General features: G+C 39.3%; 1 protein-coding gene across 1 annotated transcript; it reads right to left on the bottom strand.

Moving 5' to 3' along the window:
* Positions 1 to 700: 700 nt before the first annotated feature.
* LOC307255772 (myosin-7-like) lies at positions 701 to 14,099 on the bottom strand (the record flags this gene model as incomplete). Its single annotated transcript, XM_080034546.1, has 37 exons — positions 701 to 721; positions 1,877 to 2,011; positions 2,374 to 2,469; positions 2,619 to 2,723; positions 3,578 to 3,874; positions 4,000 to 4,203; positions 4,295 to 4,603; positions 4,689 to 4,813; positions 4,913 to 5,078; positions 5,188 to 5,371; positions 5,600 to 5,796; positions 5,888 to 6,006; positions 6,422 to 6,548; positions 6,657 to 7,046; positions 7,129 to 7,219; positions 7,347 to 7,492; positions 7,605 to 7,781; positions 7,872 to 8,114; positions 8,363 to 8,618; positions 8,730 to 8,866; positions 9,009 to 9,132; positions 9,417 to 9,622; positions 9,757 to 9,824; positions 9,969 to 10,278; positions 10,538 to 10,708; positions 10,803 to 10,952; positions 11,038 to 11,156; positions 11,273 to 11,411; positions 11,737 to 11,840; positions 11,943 to 12,041; positions 12,124 to 12,187; positions 12,272 to 12,364; positions 12,451 to 12,556; positions 12,976 to 13,003; positions 13,086 to 13,242; positions 13,333 to 13,476; positions 13,899 to 14,099. 37 exons carry the CDS (start codon positions 14,097 to 14,099, stop codon positions 701 to 703), a joined length of 5,808 nt encoding a protein of 1,935 aa, XP_079890672.1.
* Positions 14,100 to 16,082: the final 1,983 nt, after the last annotated feature.

Below are 16,082 nucleotides of genomic sequence, written 5' to 3'. Positions count from 1 at the left end.
CACTGAGGATGACACGATGGAATGGTCGTTTAACTTCAATGTTTATAAGTTTGCTGACAAAAGCCTGGAAGAAATGTCAGGATGGTTTATTTATTTATTTAGTATTAGTATTGTTTTTGGGTTCTGGTCTTTTTGTTTTTTAATAATGGTGTCTTGTATGCCCTTGTGGCAATAGTAAAATTAAATAGATGGATCAATCAATAAATAAATCAGTAACCCTTCAATGTGTGACCTTCACACAGTCCACAGATATATTTTATGTAAGTTCTTGATTGGCTGCACATACTTTTAATATGGTTTATTCTCAAATTTTGGAGAAAGTTAGGATTCTAACTCTAAGCCATATGCACATTTGTACTTATTATGACACCTGTGTCTCAATGAGATGTATAGATAAAGGTTGAATAAAAATGTGTGTTTGTCTATGCGCATGTGTGTGCGTGTGAGTGTATGTTTAAGTTCCTTTTATGCTGGCTAATGCTAACCCTTCTGATATTGACTTAAACATCATATGACATGTCACCTCTCTGCCTCCAGTTGAATGTGGACACATGTACCTGAATGAAATAAATGAGAATTTTACACATTCACTTAAATACACTTTGCTTTATTCTACAGGGTTAAAGTAGTTGCAAGACAAACAGGACAGGACTACAACACACAGGAGATCCCATTGGTCTTAGGTGGCCGTCTGTGACTTTCACTCCTCATCTAGCCCTTTCTGTGATGAAGAATGATGAGAGAGTAGACAAAGAGAAACGGATTAGTGACTAATAAGACTCAACACGCGTCACACAAAGTAGTACACTAGAACTACATTTTGTTCTGTATTGAGCAGAAGATTACTCATTTGTAACATATCATTAACTTAGTAATTCAGTCATTTTGACAGTCATTTATATGAGAAAGCGTTCATTCACCGTCAGCATTCCTGTACTGTTGGATGTTGGATTGGACACATATAGATGTTTATGTTTTAGGATTGGATGAAGTCAAACAGTGTAGCACTCAATGTATTTGAAAGAAAACAATGTTCAACAATCACATAAAACTAAAGATCCAAGCATATTTTCAGTCAAGTCTAAAGCCATTATATTCCAAGCTAATGTTTTTTATGTTAAGAAAAACATTTATCTTCAAAAGAAATGTTGGTAAGTATACTAATACACCTATATCATTAGCATGTTCTAATAATAGCATATTAACAAACTAAGAAGATCAATAAAGGCTTTGTTTGACCTCTTTATTTATTAAGATATTATTTAGTTTACATTAATTGTATTGGTTGACATTGTTTATTGATGTCTCTGCATTCCCAAGAAATCGCTCTGATGTAGTTACTGTTAAGTCAAATATTAATTTAAGGGCACCCTGGTTACCTACAAGTTATGGTGCTAACCATGAGCCATCCCTGGTCCGAGTGTAGCCAGGGAGGGGATTTCTGTTGCATGTCTTTTCCCATTGCTCTCTCTTTTATTTTGTATTCAAGTCAACAGACAGAGAAAATCATAAAAAGCCTGGACATTTTCTTTAAAAGAAAATCTAAAACTGTAAGCCTTTTTGCGGCTATTTCTTATTTATCATGGTTCCTTCAAAATTGCATTTATTCTAACCTATTACATTGCACTAATACAAACTACCAAATCAATTGAAGAAATAAAAATAAAATTGATCCATACAAAGACTGGTCTGGTTTATTCACCGACATTAAAAGTATGAACTGTTCTATAATTACTGAGTCCGTATACAAATAAAGCACATGTTGAAATGGATAACATTGAAATGATAATGATGATGATGCTTGAAAAAGAAAGTGCATTATTATGAATGCATCAGGGCATATGTGATTATGTTGAAGTCTGGAGAAGTGTCTTACCTTTGAGCCCACATCACGGCTCTTGGCACGCAGCTTGTTGACTTGAGACTCAGCAATGTCAGCTCGCTCTTCAGCCTCATCAAGCTCATGCTGAACTTTACGGAACTTGGTCAGATGAGTATTTGCCTGCTCTTCCTACAGCATTCAACATAAACACAAGCCACAATATTATTTTACTACAAAGGGGAAATAAAACTGGGAGAACTGAGTTAATGACAAATATTCTTCAATGGAAAGAATAAACAATTCCATACATAATAATAGCCCTTTTCTGGTTAGTTTGTAGTTTACCATCTAGGTCTAAAATAAGTCACAATGGAGACTGATATTTTTCCATGCTGGAATTTTAAAAATATGTGTTTTGAGTAGTATTTCAGCATGTACAGATTGTAATCAACTGTAAACATGCTATGAACTGTTGCTATCAACTATAACAGCAAAAAAATAAATATAATTGGAGGATAACATGAAGGATAACTTTTCCAGCCCACACTTACAGCCTCCTCAGAAGCCCTCTTGTAGGCTTTGACTTTCAGCTGCAGTTTGTCAACCAGATCCTGCAGACGCGCTACATTCTTGCGGTCCTCATCAGTCTGTATAAATCAGTGGAATAGGAAATAAAAAACAAAACAGTGAGTGTTTTGATCATATTTGTATTTAAGAATGCCTTTATTAATAGTATATGCTGTATTTGTAATATTACCCACATATGCAAATTTTATTGGTTATTATAATAAATCACCTGGTATGTAAGCTCCTTGATGCGTCTCTCATATTTACGGATTCCCTTTACTGCTTCACCGCTCTTCTTCTGCTCCAACTCCACCTCATTCTCAAGATCCCTCACCTAAAAACATCAGAGCATTATTTATTGGAAATCCATTGGTCCACAAGGAGCCATATTCAAAGGAGCATTAATAAATATGTTTTACTAAAATAGTTATTGGCCAAAAGGTGGCAAACTCTAAGGGCCACATCCACTAAAGGATTGCGCCGCTTTTGCTGCCGCTAAACCGGTGCAAATAACTGGCCCAAATGACCCAAATACCGCATAGCCTAATGAAGGCTTGTACTAAATGTCGCGCAGACTTTATATACTCCCTGTCTCTATGTCTCTCTGTCTCCCTCTCTATCTTCAACAATCATGAGTTTTTAATTATATTGAGTTGATAAAGAGTCATATAAGGGGGGGGGGGGGGGTGATTATAGAACATTCATCACCCTCAAATCTAGCCGATAGTCTTGGCCCTAAAGCATAAAACAGTCCTGCCTGGGAAGAGAGCCGTTACTGCCTGCCAGCCACCCATCCTGGGCCCGGGACAACTGTACAGGTGTTTCCCCCTTGACGGCAACCCTGCCGAGCTGCCCAACTTTGTGGGCGTGTTAGCGCCGATATATACTAAGTGCAAATTCCTTAGTGGATACTGTGCTAAAACGGAGCAGTTTGCGGGCGCTATTTCGCGCAATTCATGGAGCTATGAGCGCGCGCAATCCATTCTTAGCGGATGTGGCCCTAACTCTCTGTTGAGCATTTTGGCCAATTTAAGCTGGATGACAGCAGACTGTTGTTTGCGAAAACAAATTCATAATGCAGTAATGTATCAGGGTTTGTTTTGGAGTTATAAATATGAAATTAACATTAGTCCCACAGGTGTACATGTGGAAATGTGTGGTTTATGTATATCAGTACATTTCTCTTACCCTGGACTCTAGCTTCTGTATCTGCTTCTTCCCCCCCTTCATAGCGATCTGTTCAGCTTCATCCAGACGATGCTGCAGGTCTTTAATGGTTTGCTCCATGTTCTTTTTCATACGCTCCAGGTGAGCGCTGGTGTCCTGCTCTTTCTTCAGCTCCTCTGCCATCATGGCAGCATCAGTAATGGCCTTCTTGGCCTTTTCCTCTGCATTTCTGCACTCCTGCACTGCCTCCTCCACTTCACTCTGAAGCTGGGACGTATCAGCTTCCAGCTTCTTCTTTTGGTTTATCAAGCCGGTGTTCTACATATTTTGGACATGTGAGATTTGGGAAAGTGTGATAGATGTTTGGTACTCCAACTAATAAATAGTAATCATTTTACGTCAGGGTGCACAAGTGGTGCTTGAAACAAATGATTAGGTCTCACCTGTGAATGCAGTAGCTGCACCCTCTCACTAACATCCAGCAGCTCTTGCTCGGCAAGTTTGCGACCTCTCTCAGTCTGTTCAAGGGCAACCCTCAGTTCTTCCAATTCAGCCTGAAGCAGGTTGTTGCGTCTCTCAACAATAGCAATGTTCTCTCTAAGATCATCATTGGTCCGAACAGACTCATCCAGCTGAATTTGGGAATCCTTAATGGGATGACATCCACCAAATTAATGTTTAGTATTAGTTTGAATTTAGAACCTCTTAAGAAAGTGAGATTTTAATTTTCCAGTTTACCTTCAGATGTGCATGAACAGATTTAAGTTGTTTCTGGGCCTCAGCCGCCTGCCTATTGGCCTGGCTAAGCTGGATCTCCATCTCGTTGAGGTCTCCTTCCATCTTCTTCTTCAAACGGAGGGCCTCATTCCTGCTGCGACACTCAGCCTCAAGAGAGCTCTGCAGGGTGTCAATTGTTCTCTGCAGGTTCCTCTTGCACTGCTCCATTTCCTCATCTTTCTCAGCCAGTTTACGTTCAATATCAGCTTTAATTTGATGGAACTCTAGCTGGGCTCTTAGAATCTTACCCTCTTCATGCTCCAGGGAGGCCTGTGGACAAGAAGGCACAAGGTTATTAAATCCGGAAGACAGCTTTACTCAAAAATATTTAATTCCAAGAGTAATCATACTGTACCTCGGCCTCCTCAAGAGCAGACTGGATCTCGCTCTTCTCCTGTTCCAGTTGTTTCCGTAACTTCTCCAGTTCATGGATGCTCTTTCCACCCTCACCAAGTTGCTCGGTAAGGTCAGAAATCTCCTCTGTGGGATGTCAAACAGTGATATCATTGACTTTACAATCAAATGTCAGAAAAACATTTCTGCAGAAACGTGGACAGAAACTCTGGAAGTTGATCTTACCCTGTAAGTTCTTGTTCTCTCTCTTTAGTGTCTCCAGATGGTCCAGAGACTCCTCATACGAGTTCTTCAGTTTGAAGAGCTCAGTGCTCAGAGCTCTGGCTTCCTTCTGGGAGCTCTCCAGCTCACACTGAGACTCTTCATATTTCTGCTTCCACTCATTCAGGACCTACAGTTGGTAGAGAGGTGTGGTAAGTGAACATGTTCTAGATGCATTGGGAAAGGACTATATGCATGTGACACTTCAATAAAAAATTATTCATTCAGTAGTTCTTCACCTTGTCAAAGTTTCTTTGCTTCTTGTCCAGAGCAGCGGCAGCAGTGTTAGACCTCTCTACATCCACCATGAGATCTTCAATCTCATTCTGCAGTCTGTGTTTGGTCTTCTCCAGAGAGGAACATTTAGCATTCACCGCTTCAACAGCCTCCTCAGCATCCTGCAGACGCTGAGCCAGCTTTTTCCTTTAGAAATCAATTTATCATTTAATTTCCCAGTAATTGTCTGTGTGGCTTATTATAATAAATGTATAATAATTTGCTGGCTGCTTGGTCATCCAACAAACAAACTTTTTGTTCGTCTTACATTTTAGTAGGAACATAACACAAACAAAAAGCTGATCTGCTAGACAAAGACAAATGTCTCTTAGAATTAAATATCAAGTCCCAAATTTAGATCTCAAGCTGTCTTACTTCGCTTCTTCCAGTTCCTCGGTTCTCTGGATGGCATCAGTTTCGTACTTAGTTCTCCACTGAGCCACCTCAGAGTTGGCCTTGGACATGCTGCGTTGCAGTTCAGCCTTGGCCTCCTGCTCCTCCTCATACTGCTCCCTGAGAAGGTCACAGTCATGACGAGAAGACTGCACTGCATGGGCCAGGGCACTCTTTGCCTGTAAGATCAAAATGATATGAATAAAACTGTAATAGACTGTTAGATATTGCTGTCCAGTGATGTCACTTTGCACTCAAACTTAATTTCACCTTGGTCTCCTCTTCCAGTTGTCGCTTTAGGTCTTCAATTTGTTGAGTGTAGGACATTTTTCCTCTGGTCAGTTGAGACACTAGAGATTCCTTCTCCTCCATCTGCCTTGACAGTTCACCTAGTATTTTGGCCAAAGCCGAATTGTCAGTGTCGCAACACATCTTGTATATTCAAGAAGTTTACTTCTTTAACAATATATTTTGTCTGGTTTTCTTTTCTTTCTTTCTTTTTTAAAGATTTGTTTTGCATTGTCACTGCTTTATTTATATGGCAGAGAGACAGAGATCAATTGGGGCAGAGAGGGGAATGACATGCAGAGAACTGACCACGGTCGGATTTTGAACCAGGTCTGCTGTGAGTACTGAGCCTCATGGGGTGGGTGGGGGGGGGGGGGGGAGGGGAACTAACGACTACACCACAAGTGTTCCCTTTTGTCTGGTTGTAAAACTTCAATTTCAGTCTTTAAACATGACCATTTTCAGCTATCAAATGCATCACATAGATATGAGTTTGTAATAAACAAAGAAATATACCATTTTCTGTTAGAAGTTTTGCTTTCTGCATATTGAAGTCATTGATGCAGCGTTGAGCCTCTTCAAATTTGGTTTTGTACTCATTCATCTGATCTTCCACAGTCCGGCATGTCTTCTCTAAGTTTGTCTGGATTTAAATTAAAACAAATTAAATATGCTGATCATACCCCTAAAACACACATATCTGTAGAATGTCAACATTAGCAAGAACTTTAACTTTTTCAGTTTGGCTAACCTTTGTCTTCACAATATGTTCCATATTTGAGACCACATCATCCAGCTCCAGTCTGAGCTCACTCTTCTCCTTCTCCAGTTTCTGCTTGACTCTCTGCAGGTTGTCAATCTGCTCGCCCAGGTCAGCAACGCTGTCCGCTTGTTTCTTCCTGAGTGTAGCAGCAGTGGCTTCATGCTGCAGAGTGGCCTCTTCAAGGTCTCTGCGAAGTTTTGTGAACTCAGCCTCCCTCTTCTTGTTCATCTCAATCTGGGCAGATGTTGCTCCACCAGCCTCCTCCAGCCTCTCACTGATCTCCTCCAGCTCTCTGGCCAAGTCTGCTCTCTGCTTCTCCACCTTGGCTCGGGCAGCTCGCTCTGCCTCAAGCTCTTCCTCAAGCTCCTCAATACGGGCCTGAAATGGCAGAAATATTTAGTCCCTTCTTACTATTATGTTTTACCAATTTTCAACCGTTGCACATTAATTTGTCCATTACCTGGAGCTCCTTAAGTTTCTTTTGAAGCTGAAGGGTAATGGCCTGTTCATCTTCTATTTTACTGTTCAGCTGACTGACTTCAAAATCTTTCCTGTTGTGTAATACAGTAGTTTAGATTAGATCAACTTCATCGTCATCTCTTCTGCCTGTATCAGTGTAGCTTTTATGTACTGTATGGAATATAGACATATTGACAAACAGTAGAACAAGGTGTTTACTTTTTCAGATGCTCTTCAAGTTGTTGCTTGTCATTCTCCAGGTCCATTAGGCTCTCCTGGGTTAATTTTAAATCTCCCTCAAGCTTTCTCTTCGCTCTCTCAAGATCCATCCGAATCTTCTTCTCTTGTTCCAATGAACCTTCAAGCTGGACAAAATCATCACAGAAAGTCCAATTATATTTCAGAATATGCAAGGAGCATATGATCTTACTAAATACAATAAACAAAGGGGGAACCAACACATAGTAGAATTCTTACATCATCGACTTGCTGCTCCAACTTAGCCTTGGCTTTAGTGAGGGTGTTGACTTTGTCTTCCTCACTCTGCAAGTCATCCAGTGTTTGCTGATGAGCTTCCTGTAAGGCTTTCTTTTCTTTTGTCAGCTTAGCAATGATTTCATCCAAAGCAGCCATCTCCTCAACCAGGTTCTTCACCTGTAAACCACAAAAATATGAATTACTGTTACAAGACTCCTTTGAATTGCTCATCTGTGTTGAAACAAATGGTTAAGTTAGATGTCATACCTTGTTCTCAGTGGCGTGCTTCTCTTTCTCTACTTTAGCCAGAGTTAACTCCAAGTCATCTATGTCTTTCTTTATCTCAGAGCACTCATCCTCCAGCTTCCTCTTCTTAGCAGTCAGTTCAGCATTCATTTCCTCCTCATCCTCCAGCCTTTCTGTCAGCTCTTTGGCTTTAGCTTCCATCTGAATTTTGTTTTTGATCAGCCCCTCACATCTTTCTTCAGCATCTGCAAGATTATCTTGCTCCTAAATTGAAATGGTTATTCATTTGATAACTTTGTTTACTTATGTGTATATTATATATATTATATATATATATATATATATATATATATATATATATATATATATATATATATATATATATATATATATATATATATATATATATATATATATATATATATATATATATACATTCATATTGTATCTACTATATGGTTGTTTAAGCTTTTTTTTTTATTATAATTTTATTATTTTGTCATTAGACTTACAGCCTGGACATTGAGCTGCAGGTCGTTCTTCTCTTGGAGAAGAGAAACCATTTTCTCCTCCAGTTCCTTTCTGCGAGTTTCAGATTTTGCATAAGCCTCCTTCAATTTCAGGAATTCTTCCTTCATGTTGGCCATCTCCTTTTCTGACTCAGCAGATCTCAACAGAGGTTTGATCTTGAAGAACAGCTTCATCCAGGGCCAATTCTTGACCCCCATGAATGAACGGACATTCCATTGGATCACTAATAGTGCATCTCTGTTGAAGATCACCCAATGTTATTACTTACACTTAACACAAAAAAACATCATTATAAATAGTCATCATTTTGTTGGTTTTAGTTCATTTGAAATAGCTGATTCCTCTGACCTCCTTTCAACAATCTTCTGGAATTCCACTCTTGCCAGAAGACCTCTTGATCTAGACTGGATTCCAGTGATGATGATTGACAAGCGGTCATCCCTCATCTCCTCCAATGTCCCAAGAAGACCAGCCTTGAAGAACACCTTTAGGAATAAAACATGTAAATATCCATAATTTGGTATCTTTTGGCTTGTTTTTCACTGTTTATGTTTCCCTACAGTACTATATACCGTATTGATATAATTCTTTATAGATGTACTTTGAACTTTTCACCATAGTAATTACCTTAGTGTGTCCAAACTTGTACTGGCTGTGATCAATATCTAGAGACCCAAGAAGTTTCTCAGCTCCCTTTTTGCTGTCAATGAACTGACCCTCAGGGATGGCAGCGGGATTCAGGATGCGATATCTAGTTAATATGAAAATATCTTTTAGAACACAATTTATATATCATTTTGGAATTATAAAGTATGTGAATACATTTTCTTTTTAATTGAATTTTTATTAGTTTTTAGATATTTTCACCTTTATTTGACAGTTGAAGAGGTACAGAGTGGAAATGGGGAGAGAGAGGGGGAGGACTTGCAGTGAAAGGCTGGGTTTGCTGCGACAAGGACTGAGCCTTAATAGTTAGCACTCTACCCATAACACAAGAGCGCCTCTTGATTAAACATTTTAAGTATGACAAAATACCTCTGTTTGAAATCGCCATAGAGGATCCTGTTTGGGAATCCCTTTCTGCAGATCCTGATTCCTTCCAGCACACCGTTACAGCGCAGCTGATGCATCACCAGAGGGTTTTCCATGGCCCCAGGAGTCTTGGTCTCATTGGGGATGATGCAGCGTACAAAGTGAGGGTGAGTAGACCTTAGGTTTGTCATCAGCTTGTTCAAGTTCTCCTGTGAAGGCAAGTCAACCCTGTCTTCAGCATCCAGTTGTATTTGTAATTGTGAAGCATATTTCACAGTTATCAATATAAAATCAAGTTTCAGAATTTGGTTTCATTCACAAATATTTACGTGTTAATACTAACCCTGTGCAAGGCAGACACAGTTTGGAAGGATGAACCCTTCTTCTTGGCTCCTTTGGCCTTTGTGTCAGCTAATAAACCAATATACAACTAATTAGATGTTATCAACAGACACAGGCATAGCTGATTCAAATGAATCTTCTAGTTCTCACTATGAAAAATCTTGTAAAATCTTGACATTGGAGTTTAATGCATTAAATTAAATATATTCTTACCTGCATCACTTCCGGCGTAATTTGCAAAGAGGACACCGAGAAGCTTAAGATTAGACTTCTGGTACAGTCCAACAACTGTCTCATTCAAAGGATCCTTATTCTTCACCAGCCAGTTGTTGATATTATAATCAACAGTTCCAGCATAGTGCATCAGGGCAAAATGGGCCTCTGGTCTCCCTTTGACGATTCTGGGCTTCTGGAAGTTACCAGATTTTCCCAGATGGTTGTCATAGAGCTTACTTTTAAATGTGGCATCAGAAGCTTTGGGGAACATGCACTCCTCTTCAAGGATGGACATGATACCCATGGGCTGAGGAGAAGAAATTGTAGAATTTTAGAGAGAGAAAAGAAAGACTATATTTTACTGTATATTCATCACCATTTAAGTAAGTGATTCCCCAACTCCTGGACCGATATCGATCCGTGGACCCGGGCCTTGAAATATATTCCAAAATCATGGTCCCTTTTTGCCCTTTGGCATTAAAATGGGATTGTCTTTAACTGAATATACATACGTATACTAACAAAAAAGGTTGGGAACCAGTGATTGAAATAACCCGGTCTCTCACCTTTTCAATCAAGTCAATACAGGCCTGCAAGTCCATACCAAAATCAATGAAAGTCCATTCAATGCCCTCTTTTTTGTACTCTTCCTGCTCCAGCACAAACATGTGGTGGTTGAAAAACTGTTGCAATTTTTCATTGGTGAAGTTGATGCAGAGCTGCTCGAAGGTGTTGAACTGTAATAAAAATGGTCCACAGTTATGACTAGGATTAAGAACTTCTCCTTAAACCAAAGACTGCTTTATATTATGTAGTATTTTTCAAACTCACATCAAAGATCTCAAATCCAGCAATATCCAGTACACCAATGAAGTACTGGCGGGGCTGCTTGGTGTCCAGGGATTGGTTAATTCTCACCACCATCCACAAAAACATCTTCTCATACACTGCCTTGGACAGTGCACCCATAGCATAATTCACCTAACAACAAAATACATAAAATATCCTTAGTAAAACTTACTGGACTTCATTTTGGAATTTATTATTACGATTTATAATGTCTCACCTGGTTAACAGTTTGTCCCTTGGTGACCCACTCATTTCCTACTTTGACTCTTGGGTGACAGAGTGCTTTGATGAGGTCAGCAGAGTTCAGGCCCATCAGATAAGCTACTTTGTCAGCATCTGAGAAAATACATGTCAATGTAAAATATCTCAATAAAGATACAGTAATCTTTCAACAAACACATTAGGTCCTGATATGTTTATCCTGTTACAGGGCTTCAGAGAGCTTCCATCACCTTCAGTGCCATCAGCCTCTGCCTGCTCTTCACGCTGCTTGTTCTTAAACTTCATGTTGCCATGATGCATGATGCATCCAACCATCTTGTAAATGCCGTTCTTCTCTTCTGGAGTGAAGCCCAGCACATCAAAAGCATCCTGAATGAAATAGGGGTATTATGTGTGATATTCCATTGTCTTTTTTATTATCTGTACTGTTTGTAGTACAGTGAGAGGAGAGATCAGTTTGTGCTCTTTTACCCACCAAGGATCCAACATTAGACATCACATCTAGCCTATTCAAATCATTTTGCAACAGTGAAACTAGGTTACAAGTCTTTTTCAACAACCCTCATCAATAAGCAGTATTTTTTTCAAATAACCCTACCAGGTTTAAAACTAAAATAACATACCACATATTAACAACTTTGTTTTTAATGTGAGTGGCTGTACAATGAAAGACATTCGATGTATCCCCACTCACATCGGTGGCTATCAGCTCATCAGAATCATCGATGGAGGCTACTGTAGTCACTCCTTGGGAGATGAAGGGGTAGTCATAGGGGTTGTTGGTGATAAGCAGCATCTCTATAAGGCAAAGTAGAAATGTTAGATTTAATTAACCAGGGATATAACACCATTACAACTTTAATGTGTTCCATGTCTAATCAGTTGTTTATTTATATTTACCAAGCAGCTCAGGTTTCTTTTGAGACAAAATCTGATAGAAAATGTGGTAATCTCTCTCAGCCTTAAGCTGGTAGGTGACACGGGACTTCTCCAGCAGATCTGTAAAGACAATTGCTTTATGTAGTTTGGAAGTTGATCATGTGAACAACTAAGAAGAAAATATATGGAAGATACTGCTTACATGTCTCGATATCAGCTGAAGCCAATTTTCCACTGGCTGCAAAATGAATTCGGATGAATTTGCCCTAAAATATATGATGAAAAAAACCTCAATGAACATTAAGATAGAAAGCATACACAGAGTTAATTTATTGCAGGCAGAAACTCACAAATCGGGAGGAGTTGTCATTCCTGATGGTCTTGGCATTACCAAAGGCTTCTAAAGCTGGGTTAGCCTGGATGATTTGATCCTCCAGAGTACCCTAACAATACAGAGGCAACATTTGTTGAAATAGCTAAACACTAAAGTAATTTGTTTTTTATCAAAGGTTCTGTTTGGCAGTTTAACCTTTTTCTCAGAGCCTGGGTCCTTCTTCCCGGTTACAGCTGCAATGCTGGCAAAGTACTGGATGACTCTCTTGGTGTTGACTGTTTTCCCAGCACCAGATTCTCCACTGTAGACACAAATTGAATTTATTTTGATATACTGACAAATGGGCAACTTACAGAACATCACATTGTTAGTTAGGTTTTTGATTTATCTATAGAAATGCAGATTAGTTACAGTTGATCCAATGATCCAAAATCCCTATGATCCATCACATTCAACTTTAAAGTCTATACTAACAAAGACATACTGAGTGTTGTTTAGTTATATGCGGGTCTTGTGGTCCACTGACATTAAAATACACAATCGCTTACTATTCATATACCGGTTAAATAATTACAAACATTACTGGGATAAATTGGGGAATATCAACAAAAAACTGAACAAAACTAAACATTATATTTCGGGGAAGTCTTCTGGATGCCACTTAACAAAATTCTCAGTGCATTATAGAATTCTCAACTTTGGTATGAAAACATAACTTACGTGATAAGAACGGACTGATTTTCTCTGTCTGGAAAAGAAAAGAAAGGACCACTTAAGTATGTTAGAATGCTTAAGCGATTTTCGATTTCCCCTAACAGAAGGTCACTTACCAGTCAGCATGTACTGGTAGGCATTGTCAGAGATAGAGAAGATATGAGGAGGAGCTTCAGCCCTCTTCTTTCCTCTATAGGCATTAACCACTTCTTGGCTGTAGACTGGCAGAAACTTGTAGGGATTGACAGTCACACAGAAGAGCCCAGAGTAGGTCTGCCATATTAAAAGAGGGTTAGTGGCTTCAGATGTAGATATGACTTACTAATAATGGACAGACAGTTACATATTAGGCAGTTTTCTTACATAAATCATCCATGCTGCATAACGCTCTTTGAGGTTAAACAGCACAGCGGGCTCATGGAGAAAGGTGAACATCGCCATGTCTTCAATTTTATCGAACTTTGGCGGGTTCTGAGGGTTAATATCACACTCCTTCACTGTGACAGTCTGAAAATGAGAAAGTCAATATTAATAAACTGTATTTAATCCTGTAGAATTTTAACATGAGATGACTTTGTGATATTTGCGCTTATACATTGCAGTAGATGGGAGCAGGGGATCATCATGCATTAGAGTCTCAGGCTTCTATTGTGTCTCTACTAAATATGACTTAAGGACAATGGATGAACTCTTGCATTACCCCTGTGTCTCAGGGCATGTTTAGTTCGGTTGAAATTAACTGTGTATTCGCCCTTGGTGCGCATCTTTTAGGCAGCTGTGAATAAAGTAATCTCACCGCGCACCAAACAAAGAAAATCTAAATTGTATTTGGCCAAAGCAAGTGAACTAGCTGACTTTCCTGGTGTGAATAGACCCTAAGTTAGGAAACCAGTCACATCCAGGGCAGCTGTGCCTGCCAGCTTACTGACCGTCCCTTTCTCAGTCTGAGCAGTGGCTTTGTCCCCCTCACGGCTGATGATGGAAGCCTTCACATACTCCTCTTCAGCATCAGGAACGAAGCACTCCTTCTTCATGTCAAAAGCACGGGTCGTGGCCTCCAGGCGCTCCTTGTCTGACTTCCTCAAGAACGAGGCAGCTGCCCCAAACTCTCTCATTTGAGCGTCACCCATTTTCCTGTCTGCAGGAAAATAGAATCTCAATTGAAATATAACTGTATATTGTAAATATTGTTTTTTCAAATGTATGATTAATAGAACTTAGGCAATATTATCATTATTTTTTAAATGTTCACATATTGATGTTGATTTCTTTCTTTCCGCACTTCATACAATTTTAACTTTTTTAATCAATCACATTTTCAGATGCGCTTACCTTACCAATCCCAGCTGAGGAGACTGAGGTGTTATGGTCCTGAAGAAAGAAGTAATGGAAATTGATGAATCTAGTCTGCCGTCCACACCAACAGAGGTAATGCGTTTGTATCAAAGTGTGTTCGTTGATTTGCAAGCCATTGTCCCTGCTCCTTACCTTGAGATAGAATGGTGACCTATGGGGGTTTCACCACAAGTTCTCTTTATAAACAAAGCCTCTGTTCCATATATGGAGGAGTGTTTCTGGGTCCAGGAATCCTATTATGTCTGAGTTGGGTTGGTTGTACATAAAGGGAGGGGGTTAATGAGTGGCAGAGAGCAATATAGAAATCAGCAGGTCAGAGTCTTATCAGCGATGGGCTCTACTGACGGGGCCATATTAGGAGCTCCATGCAGTGCTGTGATTAATCATAGGTATCCTCAAGTAGCCAGGGGACCACAACTTCAATCTTTAAATAGACAGGGAAGAATTCCTATCTCATCATCGCTTACGTTAACTGTGCTTCTGTTACAGGAACAATACATAATGTGCTAAACAGAAGCATCCTCACTACAGGAAAGTCTGATACAGATTTTTATTTTTTTATTTTTTTATTAGCTGGTAGCTATAAAAGAGGAGATGCCACTATAAACAATATAAACCAGAATGTAAGGAAACATCTTCAAAATATGTTAATATATTATTCTATAAATTCCCTTATTGTTTCTGCTGGTGTCACTGTTACTATTACTGTACCATGATGGTCAAACAAATTCTACAAAACATAAAGGAAAAAAAAAAAATTAAATACAAATTAAAGCTATTTATTCAACAACAAAATCATTATTGAATACTAAAAAATACACTTGGCTAAAATCGCCATTGAAAATGTATTGTGTTGTGTATATTTTCTTTAGCATATTTTCATAATAATTGTAACATCATCGCATCATATTTTAAGTATTCAGTATATATTTTTATCTACAAAAGAGAAAACTTAAAACAATAAGTGAGTTGGAGATTGAGAAAGAATAAATCAACATTAGCAGCGCTTTCTGGAACGTATCTTATGGAGAATTAACATTTATTGCATGATTTACAATAGTCCAGAGCATTCTTAAAATGTAAATACTGGTCTAAACCCATCAGAAGATGCAGAAACTCTCTGGGGTGATATTTTAGAGAAGTATTTTGTGTATGGGTTTCAATTTCAGAGGGCTTAAGTGGAGTCACAGTGATGCATTGTTAACGTATTGTGTTTAGTTATCAGAGAGGGGACTTTGCAGCAACAGAAACCACCAACAGGCCCTGGGTGGGTTGGTCTAAAAAAAGAACATTAATCTGTTAGATTAACAGGGCGACAAGTGCGAGCCAACACAGACGGGGCTATGCCACAGGTGACATGCTTGAGATTCACTGTAAGGCAGAAATGATGACACACAATAGAGGGCTATGGCGGCAGGACATGCTCCAATGTTATGCCAAGGTCACTGTGGAAGCCTTCTCCCATTATCAGACAGCGGCTTTAGTGAAAGCTGGCTCCCAGTTGCAGTCCTGTTGACAAGGCATTGTGTCTTTGAGGACCAAGATAACTGTGTGAAATTCCTGCTGAGAACCCTGCAGTGATTGAGGAGAACAGCCACAGAGGCTTTCAGGATCCTGCCCTCGCCTGGATCAGTTGTAGCAGATGATGGCCTCACACTGGTCATAAATATACTGATAGTGACAGGTTAATCCCGCGACCCATCAAAAGTTAATGTTCCATTTCAGATGAGTATACTCTAGGCTGCTTCAATTTTACA

Source organism: Ammodytes marinus (genome assembly GCF_949987685.1).
Source record: "Ammodytes marinus genome assembly, chromosome: 9".
Taxonomy (NCBI): Eukaryota; Metazoa; Chordata; class Actinopteri; order Uranoscopiformes; family Ammodytidae; genus Ammodytes; species Ammodytes marinus.
Note: the sequence above shows the minus strand (reverse complement) of the source record. Positions and strands in the feature narration are given on the sequence as shown.